The following is a 20,695-nucleotide window of genomic DNA, read 5'->3' on the forward strand; positions in this document are numbered from 1 at the left end:
TTTCTCTTGTCGCACAATGAGAACTCACTTCCAAAGCGATCAAAACTATACATTATTATGAGAGCAACAAAACAGTTGATTTAATATCATGGTGTATTATAGAATACCAGATTCTCCATTTGAAATATATTTTGCTCTTTGTCTGTCTTAGTTTCTATCTAATTTCATTTGGTCGGACAGCACTGCTGCCTTTTACAGTTGAACATAATGTTTGGTTTCAGTTTTTGGTTTGAAGATCAGATAATGATGATCAAAAATCTAACTGGTTATACCCTTCCCCAGCTTCAAGTACATGTTTGTGTCAGGAGAACATCAGTCTTTGCCCTGTAGCTCCACCTAGTGTCTGAGTCTGGCTGAAATGTGAAATTGAGGCAGCTCAAAACATGTATCAGCAGTGGTTCTATGACAACAGTGCCATATATCCACATTATTTAAAAGGCCTGTTTACTCAATTATACCCAATATTCATATGTGATGTGAATGGTTCTTTTGAAAATGTATTATTTAGTAAGATGCAATAAGACAAATATGGTCAACCAATAACCAATAATACGGTATTCTTGTTGCCGTTTTAATTTAGTGCAGGTTTTTGTAGTGCAGGACAAAGTGTGTATTTGCAAGAAACATAAATAAACTTAAGACTTGAGTCATTTTATTCAAAGATTGTATCAACAGGGCAGCAGCAAAGAGCTGGGTGGACAGGAGGTGTAGAACATAGCAACATACAAATGAGCAAACGGACACAGCAACAAGACTCAGATACAAGCAAAACAACAACTACAAAGAAAAAAAAGTGATAAAATCAAATCTGAAAAGATGAATTACACTAAATTAATTACAGAATGTCACATCCAGATTTCTGCCTGGAGACAATATGAAGCTGTGAGATCCACTTAAATTAACTGGACAGAAAAGGGGAAACATACAGATTATGTATAACCTGTTACAATTAAACCATGAAGTGGAAAAAAAATACTTTATGACAGACACAGACACAAACACATTTCAGAATCACCTCTTGTAGAGTCCTGTGGCTTGGCAAAGTACAAATCAGGGTAAAAAAAAATGGAAAAACATACATTTGTTTTCAGTTTTATTCTAGATTATAAAGTCGTCTGTGTTTTTCACTGGCAAAAATCAAAAATCTTTACAATCATTACAAAAACATCCAAACTTTGACAATAATATTTAACACACATATGGCTCTGTCATTTTTGGTCTCTTGAATCATATTTACAGATTTCATGTCAACAGTTATTTCGTCAATGCTCCCTTCACAGAGATGCACACAGTATTTACACTGACAGTAGAAAACTGTTTTCCAAAAGAAGACCACACCCGGTTTGAAACCCTCAAAAAAAAAAAAACAATGTCAAAATTTTAGATTTTTCCACCCTGGAGGAGAAGAATCAAAGTTTCAGATACAGTAGGAACAACCTTTATATACAATTAAATCCACACCAGTACCAATGATTTCACAATACCAACACCATCACTGTATTGTTTACACCCAAAAACTTGGACCTTTTATTTATTTATTTATTTTTTACAAAATTAACAAAATTCGTGGTCATTTTTGTGTAATTGTGAAAGGATTCACAGTGAACGGGCAGCACTTCTGTAATGTTTGTAGCCGTTGTTATAGCATGATGCGAAAAACTAACTCTGGGTCTTTTCTTTGTTTATTTGTTGCCACTGTTAAAACTAGCAACAGTGGTTCTCAGTTGAAGCTGTAGAAAGCACTGGTACATTAAACTGAACACCAGTTGGTTTTGCTCTAGAAACTGCAATGAATATGAGCCGTTGATGTCTGTTACTGAGATGTAACACAGACTTTGACCTCTGAGGTGTCACATGTGCTGTTCTTCTCTGCAAAGCAACACCAGGAAAGTCATTTGATGCTAATCAATGTCTGAGTTCTTCTGATATTTGATAGCAGCATCACCACTTCCTTCACCACATGAACCTCTGTGCAGCCGTGCTGTCCGGCCACTGGAAAGTCTTATTGATGAAGAGGTAAATGGTGGCAGCATTGACCGCCGTGTAGAGGACAAACTCTGCTATGAGTCTGGGAAGAGAAGGGAGAGGCATGTGCAGCCGGTACATCAGGTAGGGAACAATGAAGTACCTGAACTCCAGCAGCTTCTGGGGAACCGTCGCAGCCAGGAGACAGGCCAGGAAGGCCAAGCTCCAGAAGAGCGAGCGCGACTTGAAGGAGTCCAGAAAATTCCACCCGGCGAACATGTACGCCGGGACGAGGAAGAAGCGCACCAGCTCGTGCCTCTGGAAAATCTTTTTCCATACGTAGAAGGGGAAATGGCGGTTATCCGCCAAGAGGTACCTGTGGACGAAGGTGAACTTCCACACCAGGAGCACGGAGACGCCGGCGACGAAGAGGAAGAACAGGGGCTGCTTCTTCAGAGCCTGCAGGAAGCGCAGGGCGCGGTGGTAACACAGCGAGACGGGGACGGAGAAGAAGAGGGCGAAGGAGAAGAAGTAGAAGAGCTGAGGAAAGTTGAGGCAAGCCTCGTGGCTCGTCCTGTCGCCCACCACGATCCCGTCATTCAGCACCATGAACAGCAGGAAGCAAAGGCCCACCAGCGCGTAAGGCCAGGCCACCAGCAGCACCGCCTTCACCTGACTGGGTGTGGTGAGGAACTCCAGCGTGAAAAGTATGATCTTCTTCGCTCCGCTGAACGACAGAGGAACCTGGGACGGGGGAGACTTCTCGTCCCTCTTTTTGGTGTGCTCCACCCTCCACGCTTCATCCATCTTGGACGCCACCAGGGTGCCTGCACAGAAGGCCACCCAAATGATGTTGGTCTGCCTGAAGAGCACCGAGCAGACGCCGAGCAGCGCCGAGGCCTTGTGGCAGCCGTAGAGCGTCATGAGGTAGGTGAAGAGGATGAAGAAAGTAGATCCAGCGTCTGTGTAGTAGAGGAAGTTGAAGAAATAGAGCACAGGGAAGGTGGATAGAGACAGCGCTGACAGGACTCGACGTGATGTTGTTCGTGTCTGTAGGAGAAGAAACATGGGGGGGGGGGGGTCTGAGAACAAGAAAATGACAAACAAGATCACTGATGCGTGATAATTGTCCTCCGGTCTCACCTTCTCCCTGAGGTGCAGCTTGCAGATGAGCAGGTAGAGCAGGTAAAGGTTGCCACAGTTGAAGAGCAGGTTGATGAAGCGCAGCATGGCCGTGGAGCACACCACCTGGCCTGTCAGGTCAGCCAGCCACACCACCGGTTTGATGACTCCCACAGAGATGAGGTAAAGACCCGGGAGAGTCGTGATCATCGGGTCCCACTGCACAAGGACCAGTAGCGTGTTAAAGGAGCGCTCCAGCAAATTTTACACGTGAAGATAAGTTCACTTGACATGTAGAAACTGTTGTGTGATGTCGTCTGTTGGTCGGATGACATCATAGTGATGTCACCAGGGTTATTTTGGATTAAGTTGAGAGAAGACAAATAACACAGATATTGGGTAATAAATTTAGGCTAACATAAGAAATTAGTAGGCAATGAGCATTTAATGACAGACAATGTCTAGTTGCATCATGGGAAATGTAGGCTCCATGAGTCTTTTGAGCTTTACCTACACTAAGGAATATAATTCAGAGCATTTTAGCCTCTGTTACCTACAGTTTATTGTTTTAATCTGTCTCTTGGAACTTGGTTAAAGGAACAAAGTTTTAGCCCAATTACTGCAAATTTTACCGAGCAAAATACCAAAACAGACTCTGACTTGTGAAAAAAATGTAGCCTATAACTAAAGGTAAGAAAAATGAATAAATAAATAACTATTCCTCCCAGGTCAGCACAATAAAAATATTTGGGCACAATCGACTCCAGACTCAGTTACATTATAATGTAATAATATAATAATATGGTTTAACAGTGTAAAACAAAAACATAGACCAATTTCCACTGTTGTTTTATGAAGACCTAAATCAAATGAAGCAGACTCCATGTTTTCACCTCACACTGACCCAAGCCTGGGAGTTAGGAGGGGAACTATCTTATGTTTTGAAATATGGTATCAGTGATAAAATGTCTAGTTGGAAAATAGCTTTAAAATGAACCCCCCTTCCCCTCAGTCCTTTGCTTACAGTACTAACGCCAGCCTACATGAAAACCATGTTTTTATTATGAGCACATAATAACTCTCCCACTAATGTCTTCCTATATGTCCGCCACGGAGATTAAGAGCTGTGCAAGCTGCCACACCATGAGAAATAACAAAGGCTGCGCTGCTAGCTAACCTTAATCCTCTGAACAATGACGAGCTCGCTTCTCTCACACACACACACTCTCACACACACACACACACACACACACACACACACACACACACACACACACACACACACACACACACACACACACACACACACACACACACACACACACACACACACACACACACACACACACACACACACACACACACACACACACACACACACACACACATACTTCTTCTTTTTACCTCGCTGAATTTCCCGTGGCAGTACTTCTGAGCCTGTGGGATGTGGAACACCTCGTCCATGTAGGGCTCTCTCTGCTCCCGGGTGACTCTGGAGAAGAGCAGGCAGGAGACCAGAAAGTTGGTGCTGCAGAGAGCAGTGAAGATGTAGCCTTCAAATTTCTCCATCGTGTCTGACGACCAAACCCCGACGTGAAAGTGAAAACAGTCCAAAGTTAAATGTTGTGATGTTCCATATACCGCATAACGACCATTTATTTATGGAATAAAAAGCACTGCACAGCCTCAGTTCAGGTGGAAACTGGTTGGAGTCTGTGTTGTATTTGTAAACGGAAGAGTTTTACTGTTTGACAGCTGGCGGTCCGTCGCGGAAACACACTCGGCCGGAAAACTCCTATAATATTAGTTCCTATGACGCGCTAGAACAGCTTAGGCTGCTAATTATATGAAATTGCGATTACAATAATCATCCATGTGACGAATTTTAAAAGAAAAATACTTAAAAAATGTGATTTGATTCCGGTTGTTAATTGTTTTTTCCCCGTAGAGGAAACCTCCGGTCGTGTGTCACAGTGTTTTGGTTCCCACTAGGAACAGACTTCACGTGAAGCGCGGTGATAGCTGTGAGATAGCTGTGAGCTGCTAACTAACTGTGATTTTCTTCTATATTTTTTAAAGCATGCATCTAACACAGGAGCTGGAGCTTTTCCCCGACCACAGAGTGACGCAGTTACTTTTCAAAGAGGTCAAAAATGCCGCAGAGTTGCGACAATGTGCCGTGGACGGTAAAATAAATGGTGCTTTAGTCAACCCTACAATGGTGAGATGTATTGAACACGCAGCCTATATGCTTATTATCTGCATGTGTTTTTGTTTACTAAGAGCTGATAGTTTCTACAGGAGAGAAAACTTCCCCTTTATTCACCACTAGCCTTTCTTTCCAGCTGGTCAGTCCTTTCCAGGTGCTGGTAGCTGCAAATAAAGCTGTTCACTTACAGAAAATTGGGAAAATGAAGACGAGAAGTCTGAACTCAGAGATTATCTTCAACCTTTCTCCTACTAATAATGTAAGTATTACAAACACAACCTAGACATTTGGCACCTGAAGGATGCTTTCAGCAACAAGCCCTTTACTACCTTATTGTTCATTTATTTCCTTAAAACTTGACCTCTTGTCTCTCTTATAGTTGTTATAGTAGTTGTTATAGTTGTTGTTGTTGTATGGTCATTTTGTCTCTTAGAAATTATTTTATTTCTCTCTGTTGTTGTTTGGTGTCACTTATGGTAATTTTGTTTGTCCTTTGCCTTGTTTTCTTTCTCTTTGTGGTTGTTTTGTTGTCTGTTGTTTAGTCCTTTTGTGTCTGATCATTATGGCCTGTGTTGTCAAGTAATGTGAAGTTACTTGAAACTGAAGCTCAGGTCCATGGTCTGTGTCCAGTAGACCTGTTCATCAGTCAGTCCTTGGACAAATGTCCATGCAAACACTCACATCACGTTTGTATCTTTTCAATGTCTTTCATGATGCAGATCTCAGAGGCCTTCAAAAGGTTTGGGATCTCCGATGGCGATCACTCTGTGATGGTGGTCGTAGTTCACAACAAAGACGAGTCGCAGCTCCTGGCCGACATCACAGCCAAGGTGGACGGACAACAGATTCCAGTGGAAGAAGTTTCCTCGCTGTCAGACCCGGCAAAGATAAAAAAGGTTTTATACTTATATGAATAATTTATTTTTGATAACTGAGGACCTTTTATTAGTTGACAACATGATTGTTTGCTACTTGATTTTGGGAGCAGTTTTAAAAAGCTTATTCCCCTTTTTGTTTCCATTTCAGCTGTATAAAGTCAGTCCCCAGGAGGAGAAGTGTGGGACCCTACTGGATGCAGTAGTATGCAGAATGGCCACTAAGGATGTCATGTAGCTTTAACAACAAATGAGAGCAGGACATAACTTTTGTTTTGTTTTGCTTTTTATGAGATGTTCATGTTTTTTTTCTTAATGATGCCATTCGACAACATTTTGAGGTGCCAATCCTGAAAATATTGTCCCTCTTGCACTCAACTCAAATCTGTGTTAACTCCAAAAAAAAAAGGTCCTCTTTATGTCCTTCTCTCACTAAATACATTATTTTCAAGTCTTTTCAAGAACTCGTCTTTACTGCTGCTTATTTTACTTGGTTTGCATCATTTTTATCTGGGGACACGAGGACAAAGCCGGGAGGTATTATGGAGGTTACAGCACATTGTGTTACATCATAACGAGCAACTCTCTTTCATTCCTTTGAAACCTTCCAGTGACTTTTTCTTTTTTTTTTTGTTCCTGAAAGTTGAAGGTAAGCTGTGGCATTTTTACAGAAGGGGACAGTGATGTGAAGCTGGTCTCATACCAGCGGTGGTGAATAATGAATGCAAAGTGCTCTGGACCAAATATCAACTTGGTCTCTAGAGGATTTAAAAAAAAAAAAAAAAAAACTTCCACACTCACATCATGGACATGAAAGACCCACAGTCGAGCCAAATTTCAGTCAAACCCTGTCAGCTGAAGAAGACAAGAATACTAAATGCACTGGTTGTCTGAAACATTTGGATGCAGATTGGACAGATGTATACTTTAGCTTTGTTATACTAAATCACATTGCATGAGTTTAATTAACTCTACCATTTAAAAGTAAAAAAAAAACAGTATCAGCCAACTTAAATCTGGATGTTTATTTTTCAATTTTGCCCTTTAAAAATACATTTTATTCACAGCTTTTCTGAAAGCACAACACAATTTGCATACTCAAAACATGAGATTGAGGTATTTATTAAAAGAAACTAGAAAAAATGAAATGTATACTGATTTACTTCAGTTTATGGCACAGGAATCCGGTCAGTATTTAAAGGTTAATTCATAGATGATTGATCATAATTAATCTCCATAATCATCACAACAAATTTAAAAGACATAAACTAACTACAATTACAGCTTCACTCTGCCTCACCAGCTGCACATAGGCACAGAGTAACAGAGTAGTCAGAATCCGTTACATAAAATCGGGCCCCGAGCGTCTGTCAGTCAGTCAGGGAAGTTAGCCAGTTCGTCTTTTCCGATGTTCCCTCCACTGAGGATGCACACGACGTTCTTCCCCTCCAGCTGGGGTATCTTGTTGTTAACGATGGCAGCGAAGGCAGCAGAGCCCGACGGCTCCACCACCAGTCCAGACCTGTAGAGAGTGGACACGGCCGCCTTGATCTCCTCATCGCTCACCAGCACCATCGCCTCCACAAAACGCTGGCACAGCTCGTAGGGCAGCCGGCCTGAGGTCCAAAGAACATCATTACCTTCCATATGGTTTATTTACACCTTTAAATGTGGGACGAGCACAGTGAAGAACAGCCAGAGAAAATGTTTTCTGATGAGTAAATTAGCGACCTTGGCCACAGAAAGTTTGGCATACCTGCAAACGGTGGTGCAAGGCCCGAGGCGATGCTCTTGGTGTCCATGCCCACTGGCTTCTTCTCAATGAAGCTTTTGTACATGGTGCAGGCTGAGTTGAAAGCAGAAACACAAGCTTATAATAAATCCAAAGTCCGTGACTGCTCTTATTCTGCAGAGGATCTCCTTGAAAAGCTGTAGGTGAGGTTTTTTTTTTTGGTTTTTTTTACCTCCTTCTGGTTCCACGCCGTAGATCCTGGTCTTATCACAGCCGGACAGTTTGATGGCAGCAGCTACACCGGCCAGCAGCCCTCCTCCACCACAACACACCACCACCACATCAGGCTCAGAAACCACCTCCAGCACCTCCATACCAAGACTGGAAAACATACACACAGATTGTGCTTTGACATTTGAAGTTTATATCTCCATCATTAATGAACTTTTGGAAAATTAGGATGAAAATACATGGAAAAGGGAGTATTCACCCCTTAATAACCCAATTTATGAATAGGTTCTTGTACATGAGTGTACCTGGCATGTCCTGCTATTAGATCCAGGTCGTCATATGAGTGTAGAAAAGTCATGTTGTCCTCTTGAACACAGCGGTTCACTACATTCATCAGACCAGAGGTGGGAACTCGCTCCACCTCCACCCCGAAACCCTGAGGAAGAGAATTAGTGTCCCGTTTGAAAAACAAACAGTTGGTGCATTAAGTAAGTGTGATGGTAATTTATGACTATAACATAACCAGTATATGGTCAGTGTTTGTTTGTATGTTTCAGTCGGTCAGCAGTTGACCTCTGACCTGTATGAGGGTGGATCTGGACATTGGGGCAGTTTCAGGCATCACCACTTTGCCCTTTGACCCGTAGTGTTTTGAGGCGTACGCAAAAGACTTCCCATAGTTCCCTGCAGACATGGTGACAAAGTGGCCACCCTTTGGTCTTCTGGCGAACTGATTGGCCACCCCCCTGATCTTGAAGGACCCTGTCAAACAAAAAACACATGAACACGTCAAGTCAGTTCACAAGCTGAGAGAATCTGATGACTGAATCAAAGTGGTTTCCCTCCGACCAGTTCTCTGCATGTTTTCCAGTTTGATGTGGACGTTGCACTTGATGCTGAGAGGCAGGGTGGTCTGGCACCAGGGAATGATGGGTGTGTTGATGACACCCAGGGGGCTGCTCCTCACCGTCTCCCTGGCTTCTCGTAATAGATCCAGAGTGACAGCGTCTCCAGACACCTCGGCCATCTGCATTACAATACACACACACACACATATCAGGAACACATTTGCACAGAGGCCAATTTGAAGCAGCTAGAAAGTATTAATTTCATACATTTATGAGCTATACCATAATAATAATGATCTTTGCTGGTAGTTGTGAGCAGTCCTCGCGCTCTTCAGTAGTTTCTAAAGCTCATGAACGTTGAATTATTAAGAGTAAGACTAATAAAAAAAAACACATTTCTACCATGTTGGTTGTATTTTCCACTGACCTTACAATTTATCCGGATTTTTCTCTTACTCCAAACCAGAGCAGTTCTATCTATCGCTCTGCTCCAAACCAACCAGTTACAGCTCCGGAATGTTTAGTGTTACACCATTTGCGGCTCCCGTCATCGTTATGGTTCCGGTTTGACTTGTGTTTTAGACGGAAGTTATTACAAGACGGACTGCAAGATGGCAGCTCCTGTAAGTGGCAATGGGGTGCAGTTAGCTAACTTCACTTAACTACATAGGTAAAAACAAGTATTTATTACAGAGTTGAAGTAGTGGACATGGGGTTGACCAGACACGTGGTGTGCGCCATGTCCGGCGGCGTGGACAGCTCCGTGGCCGCGCTGCTGCTGCGGAGGAGAGGTGAGGACATGACACCAGGGTTCAACCACATAAAACCAAAACCAAAACAACAGTCAGAAACGCAGATATGTACAGACTTTTTGTTGTTGTTGCATCAGCTGTAAAATGCAGCTGACAGCCACGTGCTCTCACAGTTTAACAAACCGAGATTCAGAACTAAACTGAAGGAACATTGTATCTCTGTGAGAGGAGTCACTTTACGGAACAGTCTGAACAAGGAAACCAAAGAAGTAAGATCAAACAGTTTATTTAAAAAAACTGAAAATAAAACTAAAAATAACATAATTCAGAAATATGACCTGGTGTAAATGTAATAAAACCACACGTAAAGGTGTATACACAAACATGTGCATAAGTGTCTGCGCGTGCATGTAACGTTAGGTGTGAAAATGTAACTTATGTTTGTATGGATTTATACACAGATATTGGTGTTTATGTATTTATTTATGTGTATATGCGCATGTGACAGTAAATTCATATATGTGTCTATACTGCATGTAGCATGTCAACACTTAATGTACTAAGATGATGAGTAGCTGGCTGGGCTGCAGCCTCCAATTTATTTTATGTCACTTTTGTTGTAAACGTTGTTGATGTTTTTCTTCCATTTTTTTCTTTTTTCTCTGCTTGGATGTAGGTATTATCTAATTTGTGAATGAATTCTTTGTAACAAGGGGTAGACAATATAAGTTCGCTTATTTCTGCCCCCTTTCATTCAAGAGTTACAGTATTGTCATTGTTTATTTTATTTTTTGTTTTTATGCTTGATAAATGAATTAAATAAATAAATAAACACTAAAACACTATAAACAGTCCCACATTGTCCTGTCCTGTCCTGTCCTGTCCTTCATGTGGAGGTTTGAATGTAACCGGGGTGTTCATGAAGAACTGGGACTCCCTGGATGAGAGCGGGCTGTGCACCACAGAGAAGGACTGTGAAGACGCCTACCGAGTGTGTCAGATCCTGGACATCCCCTTCCATCAAGTGTCCTATGTCAAAGAGTACTGGCATGAAGTCTTCAGGTATCTGGTGTCCACTGTGTTTAAATGATGAGCCATTATCAATACTATTATTATTGGAAATGTCATATGATATCTACATTATTGTTGTTGTTTGTTTTCTTTCAGTAATCTATTGAAGGAATATGAGAAGGGCAGGACACCAAATCCAGATATCCTATGCAACAAGCACATCAAATTCAACCACTTCCATAAGTATGCCCTTCACACTCTGGGTATGTTATGGCCATGTTGATCAGACATCTCCTTATGCATGTTGCACTTGAAGACATTCTTGTTGATATTTATTGCATGTTTTTAGGCAAGGCATCTTTATTTATGTAGCTAGCGCATTTCATACCAAGGGGCAACTTCATTTGCTTTACATGAAGCACATTTTAGCACTTCATGTGAATTTCAAAGGAGGTTAAATCGAAAGCAACTGGACTTAGTTATTTGTCTAGGAAGACGTTTCACCTCTCATCCAAGAGGCTTCATCAGTTCATGTACGCAACTGACCAGGCTGGGACTGGTCCAACTAGTTCATGTAGCATCTGACCAGGCTGGGACTGGTCCAACTAGTTGGACCAGTCCCAGCCTGGTCAGCTGCGTACATGAACTGATGAAGCCTCTTGGATGAGAGGTGAAACGTCTTTCTAGACAAATAACTAAGTCCAGTTGCTTTCGATTTAACCTCCTTTGAAATACTATGACCTGGGCAAATGAGAATATGCACCGGCTCACTTCATGTGAAGCATTCTGGACTGTTTTGCAGCATTGTCCTTTGTCCAAGACAAATTTCTCCCATTAGAGACCAATAAAATGATTTTTTTTTTAACCCTCTTTTTTAAACATTGATTAATGTAAATCTAAAAATTCTAGAATGCGCTTCAACTGGGAGCAGCAAAGTCATCACTTACTTTACTTTGTTTTTGTTGTATTTTTATAATTACTGATGGATATTTCTTCTGTGAAGAGAAGAGTTTTCTCAAGTGAAGAGCTTTTTTGGTTGAAGTGGAGAAAATCTGGGGTGTATCACACTATTCCGGCTGAGTTGAAGAGGCGTTTTCGTGGTTGCCGTGCTGGTGCAGGTTTAAAGGCAAGGAAGTGGAGATACAAGTTTTTTGGGGAATTGCATGTCAGACACAGTGGTGAGCAGTGTAGGAGTACCACAAGGTACTGTGCTCTCACCTTACCTCTTCACACTTTTCACTGCAGATTTCACATCTACATCTGAATCTTGCCATGTTCAGAAGTACTCTGACGACACGGCCATAGTGGCATGTGTGAAGAAGGGACAGGAAGATGAATACAGGGACCTGGTGGGGGCGTTCACAGTCTGGTGCAACAACAACAACTTGTTGCTTAATACATCAAAGACCAAAGAAATGATTATTGACTTTGGCAGGTCATACAAGTACCTTGGAGTACACCTTGATGACAGGCTGGACTGGTCCGTACACACAAATGATGTGTACAAAAAGACACAAAGCAGGCTCTTCTTTTTAAGAAGACTCAGGTCTTTCGATGTATGTAATGTAATGCTGCGTATGTTTTATCAGTCTGTCATTGCAAGTGTTACATTCTTTGCTATTGTCTGCTGGGGTAACAACATCAAGGTCAGGGACAGGGACAGACTAGACAGGCTCATGTGATGGGGGAGGGAGCGGAGCTGGTAGAGGCTGTGGTTAAGTGGAGGATGGGGTGTAAGTTGAAGACCATCCTGGGTGACCCCCAACACCCTCTACACAAAACCCTCTCAGGTCAGAGGAGCAGCCGGAGCAAAAGGCTCATCTCCCTGACCTGCAGAACTGAAAGATTTAAGAGATCATTTGTTCTTTTGTTGTTTTGTTTCTTTGTTTCTTTTTTGTGTGATTGTTGTGTGAGCTACTGGACTAATTTGAATTTCCCTGCTAGGGATGAATAAAGTATTCTCTACTCTCTAATGCAAACTAACTTGTGTATTTATTTTTTTAACTGAGGTGTTGTGCTCCTGTGTATTTAGGTGCTGATGCCATGGCAACAGGCCACTACGCCAGGACGTCACAGGAAGATGAAGATGTTTTCCAACAGACACACACGCCTCCGCGCACCACACTTTTCAGAGATCGATTTGAGATCAGAAAACGTAAGTGTTGGTCTCTTGTTGCATAGTTTCACATTGGTCTTTAAGGTCAGACAGTCTCACTGTGTGTCCATATTCCTGTGTTTCCTGTTGTCCCTGTGCCAGCGGTGAGGATGTACAAAGGAGCAGATCTCTTCAAAGACCAGACCTTCTTCCTCAGTCAGATCTCCCAGGATGCCTTGCGACAAACCATGTTCCCACTTGCGGGACTCACCAAGGAGTTTGTCAAAAAGATTGCTGCTGAAGCAGGGCTTCACCATGTTCTTAAGAAGAAGGAGGTAAACACTTGTTGTTTTATGATTTGGGAGTGTGTTTGAACTCAACATTTAAAGTACAATAATTGCAACATCTGATTTATCTGAACTTGTTTTTCCAGAGCATGGGCATATGCTTCATTGGAGAGAGACATTTTGAAAACTTCATTTTGGAGGTGATAAAATTTGCAATTGATATAATGTTCCACGTCACAATTTGCCTTGTTTTGCTACAGAGCCTGGAAAAACCATCATTTAATGACATGTTTTTTTCTCCACTGTTTTCAGTATCTGGAGCCTAAACCAGGAAACCTTGTCTCCATTGAGGACGGAAAAGTAATGGGAACACACAAAGGTATTGTTTGTATGTCAGGTATTTTCAAATTTTGAACATTTTTATAATTTTTAAGCTTATTAAAAGGAACCTGAAACCTTGTTTTCTGCTTTACAATCCTCTGTATCCTTATTATATTCTGTGTTGAACTTGAGACAGATCATATTGGACTTAGTGCCCTAGGCTGGTGTATCATTGTTTACTTTTCTACTTTAATGGGCAATATTATGCATGTTACTGTGTGTGAGTGATGGATACCATGCATAGAGGGGTGGGTGTATGGTTGGGACAGACGAGGGATGAGGACTGTGTGTGAGGTGGAGATGTAATTGGTGCAGCATCGGGCATCCCATTTTTATGTATTTCCTCTGTGTTTTTTTTGGTCACATGTGTTTTTTATTGTGTATGCAGCAACTATTTATTGATTTTATGTATCTGTCTATATCTCTCAAACGCCCAAGACGAATTTCTCCACCTTAAGGAGACAATAAAGGCTCATCTTATCTTCTCTTTCTCTTGATGTTTTCCTGACTTTGTGTGTCCATGCAGGCTGGTTCACTCTGACACTGGGCCAGAGGGCGAGGATAGGAGGACAGAGAGACGCCTGGTTTGTGGTGGACAAAGACATTTCAACAGGAGATGTGTTTGTGGTGAGAGAGTCTGTGTCTTCCTTGCCTTCTGCTGCAGCCTCCTCTTTACACCACACAGTTGATAGCTGCTTCTCTTCCGCACCTGTCAAATTTCTGCCATGGAATTCAATGTTTTTATATTTAATTCTAAAGAGACCATCTGGAAATGTGAAACTTGGCATAAACTTTCCTGTTCCTCACTTAAATCTCCTGTGAAACCTCAGGCTCCAGCAACCAATCATCCAGCTCTTTTTCGTGACACGGTGCGGACGGACCGTTTCCATTGGCTGACAGTGGACCCGCCCCCTGAATTAGCCCGGACCCAGATGATGGAGTGTCACTTCCGCTTCATCCACCAGATGCCGCTCAGTGAGTTTTGTGTTGTTTATAACCTGGAAACAGTAATGTAGAGTGACTAAGTGCATTTTCACAAGTGATGTACTTAAAGGGATAGTTTAACATTTTAGCAAATTGGCCACTCACTCACACATCACTCAGTACGTTTACATGACACTGAAAAAAACTAATTATTGCCTTAATCCGACTATAACTGGACAACCGAAGTGCATGTAAACACCTTAGTCCGACTGAAATCAGAGTTGGAGAACTCCAATTAAGACACCCAGATAATGTGATTGGAATTTGATTTTCTCCGTCATGTATACGCCTTAGTCGGACTGAAGCTGGACAATGCATGTGCGCATGGTCCACAACAGTAGAAACAGCACAAAGTGGAGCAGAGAAGCCGCCCGAACCCGGCAAAGTAAAGACAAAAAAATTCAACGTGGACACATATTTTTGTAACGCTTTGGCAATATTGTACTGACAGTCATGCCAATAAAGCTTGTTAAATTGAATTGAAATTGAAATTGAGAGAGAAAAGGAAGCCCATATCCTATTCTCAGCGTGAATCTGGCCCAGACTGGCACGTCTGGTCGGGAACTGCAGTTGAGAATTTATTATTAAGCTTATAAGTTGTTTATATTCAGTTTTTTAGGAGGTGACAGAAAAGTCAACAGGACGGGGGGCCGAGGGCGTATTAACCCACTGAAACAACAGGTGACGGGCGATGGACCCGTCAGTTATTAGATTTTCTCAGTTGCATGTAAATTGAGACAAGGACAGAAGTCTGATTAGACGCCAAAATCGAATTTTGAGCCTAGCTGGATTAAGCTCTGCATGTAAACGTACTGACTAATTGTCATGTGCCGGTGGTGCCTACTCATCCACGCCCATGGGTGGATCCTGTGTATCTACTTAAAGGGATAGTTCACCCAAAATTCAAATTGCACTCATTATCTCCTCCCCCTCATGTGGACTAGAGCTGGGAGAAGTTTCAGAGTCCTCCGTGGCTTCTCTGAGTTACAGGGGGTCTCGGCGTAGCAGTGTCATTCATGTCCATATAACGGTTGCAAATGGCGGACCAGGAAGAGGAGCTTCCGCTACAAACAAGCTTAAAACATAGACTTATTTAATTTTTTTCGAAACAATTTCTCATGTCAGGGCTTCAATACAAGAGGGACATTACATACGAGCAGCATGGAGGTATTTGGATGTTTTTTGGTGTGTCTTTTTGTTACGAAGACAGTTGGTATCCATTTGCAACCGTTATATGGACATGCACTGCTACGCCGAGACCCCCTGTAACTCAGAGAAGCCACGGAGGACTCTGAAACCATAGATATATATAAGAACTAGATGACTCACCCGCAGCTGTTTCCCAATGACACGGCGTAGCCAGTACGGCGGCCATCTTGGTAAGGTCAACTCTCTCCCTCAGAGCATTAAGCCTCTGCTGCATGTTCTGCTATAATGACCATAACTTGCTCAGTTTTTGTCCGATTTCAAAACGGTTTGATTTTTATGAACATTTATGCAGTTATGATGCAGCATATTTAGAATCACAGATAATTTTAATAATGTATTTTTTTTTGTAAAAGTAACATTATAGTGACATTATGCAAATAGTTACAGTAATAGCTACATACTGATTTATTTTTCACAGAGTTATGAATAGTTTTTTTAGTGAAGATGACTGGATCACCATCTACTGCACTGTAACTGCAGCCAGAGTCAGAGCAAGTTGCCCGTCCTCATATGGCCGACTGTGAGCTACGCCTGCGTGTAGTCCGATCCACCCCCTTGTCTGAAACTTCTCCCAGCCCTTAGTCCACATGAGGGGGAGGAGATAATGAGTGCAATTTGAATTTTGGGTGAACTATCCCTTTAAAGAACACCTGAAAGCAACTGTCCTAATTAACCTGACGAAGAGCTCAATGCTCGAAACGCTGTCATGTTCTCTTTGTTGTTCACCCCCCTGGACTCAGCACCTGGCTACACTCTGTGTGTGCGTGAGCCTTTTTCTTTGTTCAAATTGTCCCATTGCCATAATCCCTATAGTTTTAGGAGTAGGTTTGTTACCTTTAATTGTCGGTGCTATTTTTAGAACGGCAGAGCAGAGCCGTGAGCTGCTCAGGGCTACGCTACGGAGGCTGATGGGATTTCTTGGTTTCCCTCATCAGACTCATCAAATACACAATCCAACAACTCCACAACGCTCTGGTGGACAAGTTGTGACCTGCACATTCACCACGCTATGAGATAATAACACAACGTTATGAGGCGAGTTGTTTTCTGCATTTGCCTCGAAAACAACAATTAAAGGTAACAAACCTACTCCTAAAACTGTAGGGATTATGGCAATGGGCTAATTTGCCAAAATGTTTAACTATCCCTTTACGTGTTTATTTTCAGAGAGAGAGTTTTGCCTACAAGAGATATGATGCTTTTTTGTGCTCTCCAGCTCCGTGCACAGTGACTCTGAACATGGACGGCTCCGTGTGGATCTCACTCTCACAGCCAGTCAGAGCTCTGACACCTGGACAGGTAACAGCTGACTCATGTGTTTCAGAATATGATGAAGATTCTAAAGAATGAACTGTTACTCTCGATATAGAACTGAAAGATGTATAGATATACTGTACATTCAGTTCCTTCATCTAGGAATATGATTGTTTTTCCACATCCTGTAATGTCTTGTCCAGTTCGCTGTGCTCTACAAAGGAGACGAGTGTCTGGGCAGTGGGAAGATCATCCAGCTGGGGCCGAGTGAGCACACGCTGCAGAAGGGCCGAGAGCGGCTGATGGCAGCGGCACAGCACAAGGAGCAGCCGAGCCCCGAACCGGCCAGCTGAGCTGACATCACAGCGCTGTGTGTCTGTGCTACATTAGGTAGAGCAACTCTGTTCATGGGGGAAAAAAGGGCTCTGTGACCTTTCACCTCTGCTGGATATTTGAGGTGGCCATAGATGGTTGGTTGTGTTTTTAAAATGCTCAACTTTGACATCCCAACAGTCATGATGACACACGGAGCTTCCTGCTCAGAGAAATCATTTTAAACTTGAGCTAAAATAAGATGGTTACAAGTAAAAATAACTCAGTTTACTTATGACTTCTAACATCATCGTCAGGCCATCACCACAGGTAGAGGGTCTGTTTCACAAACAGTTTGTTGTTATTTATTCTCTGGTAAATGAACAACATGGTGTCACTCATTCTGTTGTGTTTGAGAGCAAGTGGCACCTAAAAAAAGTTTATCACAGGTACGAAAGTAGGGTTGGATAACTGATCAATATCCCGATTGATCTGATCTGTTCAAGAAAACACTCTGTGCTGGATGCATTTACAAAATAACATCCAGATAGGAATGACTGAGGGACTCTATCCTTCAGAGTTGAAGAAGCTGTAAAAATCAAAATTACCTTTATTTTTTAAAGAAAATAGCTGTGAATTTTGTTTCAGTTGATTCAAAACAGTCAACAAAGAACCTTGGTGTAGGATATGGGCAATGTAATAAATGATATTTGATTATCGTGTGGATCCACAAATGACAGTCTTCGTTGAATCTGTAATGACCACAACTGAAATACTGAGTCAAAGTCCCTCCTCCTTAACCTCATCTCTGATCATCTGTCGTGTTCATCCATCCTCTGAGCTGCAAGCAAACCTCTCTAGGTCTAATAAAAACCGTTTTAGTTCATGTGTTTCAATATTTAACATCCACTTGAGCCAAATTTTAGTATTTGATGTTGATGATAGTGATGATCAGTATTACTGTGACACTATTCACAAAACCAGACAGTTTTTGAAAAAATTTGTATTAAATAAATCATTACCGAAACACTAAAGTAGAAATAAAATGCTGAGGTCTCACTCCAACACTTTTGTATTATTAGTTTTTCACATTTAAGGTAAAAAAGGTGTTCAGTTATTGACCAACAAGACATGGTAACAAACAATTGCAGCCAAATATGAAACCAAAAACAACCACTGTTAGAATTGTTTGTATCTTTTTAGCAGTTATGTTTTAAATATTTTAAATAATTTAAAATGTTTTATAATGCATATTGATGTTTTGAAATTTCCAAGTGCCTTTTTTCTTTGGGGAGCATCGTTGACCTAAACTATGAGCTGTAAATACTGGAACACTCACAAACAGTTAAATAAATGTGATGAGAACATGTTGATTTGTTTTCATTGGTCTGAGTCACTACACACTCACCCTGCACTTAAAGGGGAACTATGCAAGTTCTGTTTCTTTTCCTCTGTGTTGCTAACATGTGCATTCGTTTACAAAGACACCGGCAAGGAACTAAGGCAGAAGTAAGCAGGATGTTTGTGTTAATATAAGTCTCAAATAGTTGTATCTTCCAACAGCAATCACTTCTATAGAGTGTTTGGTCTGAAACACGGGTCTGTCAGTCACTCTGCTCTGCTGTAAGCCCAGGAGAAAACTTTCCTTGTATCCTACAACCTTTATCCAATGAGGAGAGAGAACGGCATAAAGGGGCGGTCCTCTCTGTGTGTGCAGCCAAGGGATGCGTGTGAATGTGGTGACGTAGGGACGAGGGCGGGGACTGCTAACTCCATCTGCTGACAGGAAGTTAGCCAAAACCACCGGATCACTTACTGCTGCTTTAATCAAATACAAATGTAGCAGAGTTGAGGTAAAAATCTTGCATAGTTCCTCTTTAATAATTCCTCCTGTCATTATCCAGTCAGCCAATCATGTGGCAGCAGTGGGGTTGCACCACTGTGATGAGCAGAGAAGCTTCTGAATGGGCATCATCATGTCAAACCTCGGGGTGGATGGACAACAACACAAACCACATCAGTCTCCTCTCCTGTCGGCTGAGGACAGAAACCTGATGCTGCAGTGGACAAAGACTCACCAGCACTGCACTGGACAAGGTAAGGACAGGGAAATCTGATGGGTCTGGATTTCTGTGGAGGCAGCAGTAGTTGGTGTCAATGTGGATCTAAACTGATGTAGTGGGTGGAGGGATACCACAACTCTGAATGGAGGCACCGATTGTGTGCATCTCAATGAAACCTTTGTGACGGGGTAGAACAGGCAGCTTCAAAGTACAGCTGATGGATCTGTTGATGATGTCATGACGACATGAAGGTGGGAAAAGTGAGGCTGTATGTTGTTGTAGTTAGGTGCTTGAGCATGTGTTGATCACTGGAAGAGCAGTATGTATGCACCATGTGTACATCAGTAGTTCTATGGTCATTTATCCACATGGGGGCGCTATTACACCACCTTCATCTCTGAACCTGTTTACTCCAGTCACCTTTGTTTACATTTACAATACATACGTTTATTTTAATGAATTCTAATTACAGCCTAATTATTCAGATCTGTCGTTCTGTGTTTATTATCCATCTCAGAAAAGAGAACATTTTGAACATATTTTCAAAAGTTTCCTTCTCACTAGTTTAAAACTACTTTTGTCTTATGTAGAAAAAGAAATGTGACAGAACATAGAAGCTAAGGCAAGGCAAGGCAATTTTATTTGTATAGTCCGTTTTTACAAACAGTTTGTCTCAAAGGGCTTTACATGGCATCACAACAACATCCTCTGTCCTTAGACCCTCACATCCACTGAGGAAAAACTCCATAGAAACTCCATAGGTAAAACACAAATAACAGTAAAAAAAAAAAAAAGAAAAAAAAAAGGTGTTGCCAAACAAAAAATAAATGAAGTTGAACAATTTTCTAAAAACATAAAATGATAACCTACTGGATCAACACATACTTTTCTCTATTAAATGTAAAGCTCACTGTAACCTTTACTTTAGAAGTAGCCACACAAGGTCACAAGATCTCATTTTCCTAATAAGTATCATAATGATTATGAAGAAATCGGACCACAAGTCACATTGATTTAAGAAAAGTAATCACTTATTGATTATGTGGCTCATAAAGTTGAAGCATGAGTGTGTTTGGATCAGCAGCTATTAAACAGATTGAGTCATAGTCAAACTGTTTACCTTGTTTTAAAATGACACAAAGCAGCAGCTGTGTGATTGTTAAGAGACATGACAAAAAAAAATCGCAAGATTGTGGACTTGAGGTCTTTGTTTAGCTACTTTTCATGTCTTTTGTAATATACAGGAGTTTGGGGAGGGACATTAGGAATTTTTTACCCAACTCTCAGCACATTGTAATAACAATACACTTGCGCGCATTGGTCACCCGGTCAGGGCCACTTCCTAAATCTCCATGAGAAAAGCCC

At 41.7% G+C, this 20,695-nt stretch overlaps 4 protein-coding genes across 7 annotated transcripts; 2 read left to right on the forward strand and 2 right to left on the reverse strand.

Annotated features, from left to right (window-relative positions):
- Positions 1–696: 696 nt before the first annotated feature.
- Positions 697–4,807, reverse strand: alg10 (ALG10 alpha-1,2-mannosyltransferase). The gene is made up of 3 exons (XM_083999717.1): positions 4,492–4,807; positions 3,109–3,306; positions 697–3,015 (listed from the first exon to the last, which is right to left on the reverse strand). The coding sequence occupies exons 1-3, from the start codon at positions 4,654–4,656 to the stop codon at positions 1,954–1,956; spliced, it is 1,425 nt and encodes a 474-aa protein (XP_083855843.1). The 5' UTR covers positions 4,657–4,807; the 3' UTR covers positions 697–1,953.
- Positions 4,808–5,080: 273 nt separating this feature from the next.
- On the forward strand, positions 5,081–6,771 carry tprkb (Tp53rk binding protein). Its single transcript, XM_083999874.1, has 4 exons — positions 5,081–5,308; positions 5,433–5,555; positions 6,016–6,192; positions 6,323–6,771. Exons 1-4 carry the CDS (start codon positions 5,168–5,170, stop codon positions 6,407–6,409), a joined length of 528 nt encoding a protein of 175 aa, XP_083856000.1. The 5' UTR covers positions 5,081–5,167; the 3' UTR covers positions 6,410–6,771.
- Positions 6,772–7,194: 423 nt separating this feature from the next.
- Positions 7,195–9,522, reverse strand: LOC311006401 (L-threonine dehydratase catabolic TdcB-like). 3 transcript variants are annotated; one of them, XM_083999222.1, is made up of 8 exons: positions 9,415–9,440; positions 9,265–9,323; positions 8,984–9,161; positions 8,715–8,896; positions 8,440–8,570; positions 8,136–8,284; positions 7,928–8,017; positions 7,195–7,787 (listed from the first exon to the last, which is right to left on the reverse strand). In XM_083999222.1, exons 2-8 carry the CDS (start codon positions 9,265–9,267, stop codon positions 7,546–7,548), a joined length of 975 nt encoding a protein of 324 aa, XP_083855348.1. In that variant the 5' UTR covers positions 9,268–9,323; positions 9,415–9,440; the 3' UTR covers positions 7,195–7,545. The 3 variants fall into 3 exon arrangements, with proteins under 3 accessions (XP_083855348.1, XP_083855349.1, XP_083855350.1); XM_083999223.1 differs by lacking the exon at positions 9,265–9,323 and having other exon boundaries at positions 9,410–9,522; XM_083999224.1 differs by lacking the exon at positions 9,265–9,323 and having other exon boundaries at positions 9,415–9,433.
- Positions 9,523–9,586: 64 nt separating this feature from the next.
- trmu (tRNA 5-methylaminomethyl-2-thiouridylate methyltransferase) lies at positions 9,587–18,634 on the forward strand. 2 transcript variants are annotated; one of them, XM_083999710.1, is made up of 11 exons: positions 9,587–9,773; positions 10,631–10,796; positions 10,902–11,008; positions 12,778–12,900; positions 13,003–13,175; positions 13,274–13,327; positions 13,440–13,506; positions 14,035–14,135; positions 14,339–14,483; positions 16,918–17,000; positions 17,159–18,634. In XM_083999710.1, the coding sequence occupies exons 1-11, from the start codon at positions 9,692–9,694 to the stop codon at positions 17,306–17,308; spliced, it is 1,251 nt and encodes a 416-aa protein (XP_083855836.1). In that variant the 5' UTR covers positions 9,587–9,691; the 3' UTR covers positions 17,309–18,634. The 2 variants fall into 2 exon arrangements, with proteins under 2 accessions (XP_083855836.1, XP_083855837.1); XM_083999711.1 differs by lacking the exons at positions 16,918–17,000; positions 17,159–18,634 and adding an exon at positions 16,637–16,734.
- Positions 18,635–20,695: the final 2,061 nt, after the last annotated feature.

The sequence above is a fragment of the Trachurus trachurus genome, assembly GCF_905171665.1.
Source record: "Trachurus trachurus genome assembly, chromosome: 23".
NCBI lineage: Eukaryota > Metazoa > Chordata > Actinopteri > Carangiformes > Carangidae > Trachurus > Trachurus trachurus.

What these genes read in the sequence shown, in the direction of transcription:
- alg10 (XM_083999717.1), bottom strand. Translation starts at nt 4,656, where the DNA reads ATGGAGAAATTTGAAGGCTACATCTTCACTGCTCTCTGCAGCACCAAC. An exon ending in GCCACGGGAAATTCAGCGAG is followed by an intron (nt 3,307 to 4,491) that starts GTAAAAAGAAGA and finishes GTCCTTGTGCAG; the next exon opens with TGGGACCCGATGATCACGAC. An exon ending in AGCTGCACCTCAGGGAGAAG is followed by an intron (nt 3,016 to 3,108) that starts GTGAGACCGGAG and finishes CTTCTCCTACAG; the next exon opens with ACACGAACAACATCACGTCG.
- tprkb (XM_083999874.1), top strand. Translation starts at nt 5,168, where the DNA reads ATGCATCTAACACAGGAGCTGGAGCTTTTCCCCGACCACAGAGTGACG. An exon ending in ACCTTTCTCCTACTAATAAT is followed by an intron (nt 5,556 to 6,015) that starts GTAAGTATTACA and finishes TTCATGATGCAG; the next exon opens with ATCTCAGAGGCCTTCAAAAG. An exon ending in ACCCGGCAAAGATAAAAAAG is followed by an intron (nt 6,193 to 6,322) that starts GTTTTATACTTA and finishes TTTCCATTTCAG; the next exon opens with CTGTATAAAGTCAGTCCCCA.
- LOC311006401 (XM_083999222.1), bottom strand. An exon ending in CCAGATCCACCCTCATACAG is followed by an intron (nt 8,571 to 8,714) that starts GTCAGAGGTCAA and finishes TCTCTTCCTCAG; the next exon opens with GGTTTCGGGGTGGAGGTGGA. An exon ending in CCTTGCACCACCGTTTGCAG is followed by an intron (nt 7,788 to 7,927) that starts GTATGCCAAACT and finishes TTTGGACCTCAG; the next exon opens with GCCGGCTGCCCTACGAGCTG.
- trmu (XM_083999710.1), top strand. Translation starts at nt 9,692, where the DNA reads ATGGGGTTGACCAGACACGTGGTGTGCGCCATGTCCGGCGGCGTGGAC. An exon ending in TACTGGCATGAAGTCTTCAG is followed by an intron (nt 10,797 to 10,901) that starts GTATCTGGTGTC and finishes GTTTTCTTTCAG; the next exon opens with TAATCTATTGAAGGAATATG. An exon ending in CATCCACCAGATGCCGCTCA is followed by an intron (nt 14,484 to 16,917) that starts GTGAGTTTTGTG and finishes TGTGCTCTCCAG; the next exon opens with CTCCGTGCACAGTGACTCTG.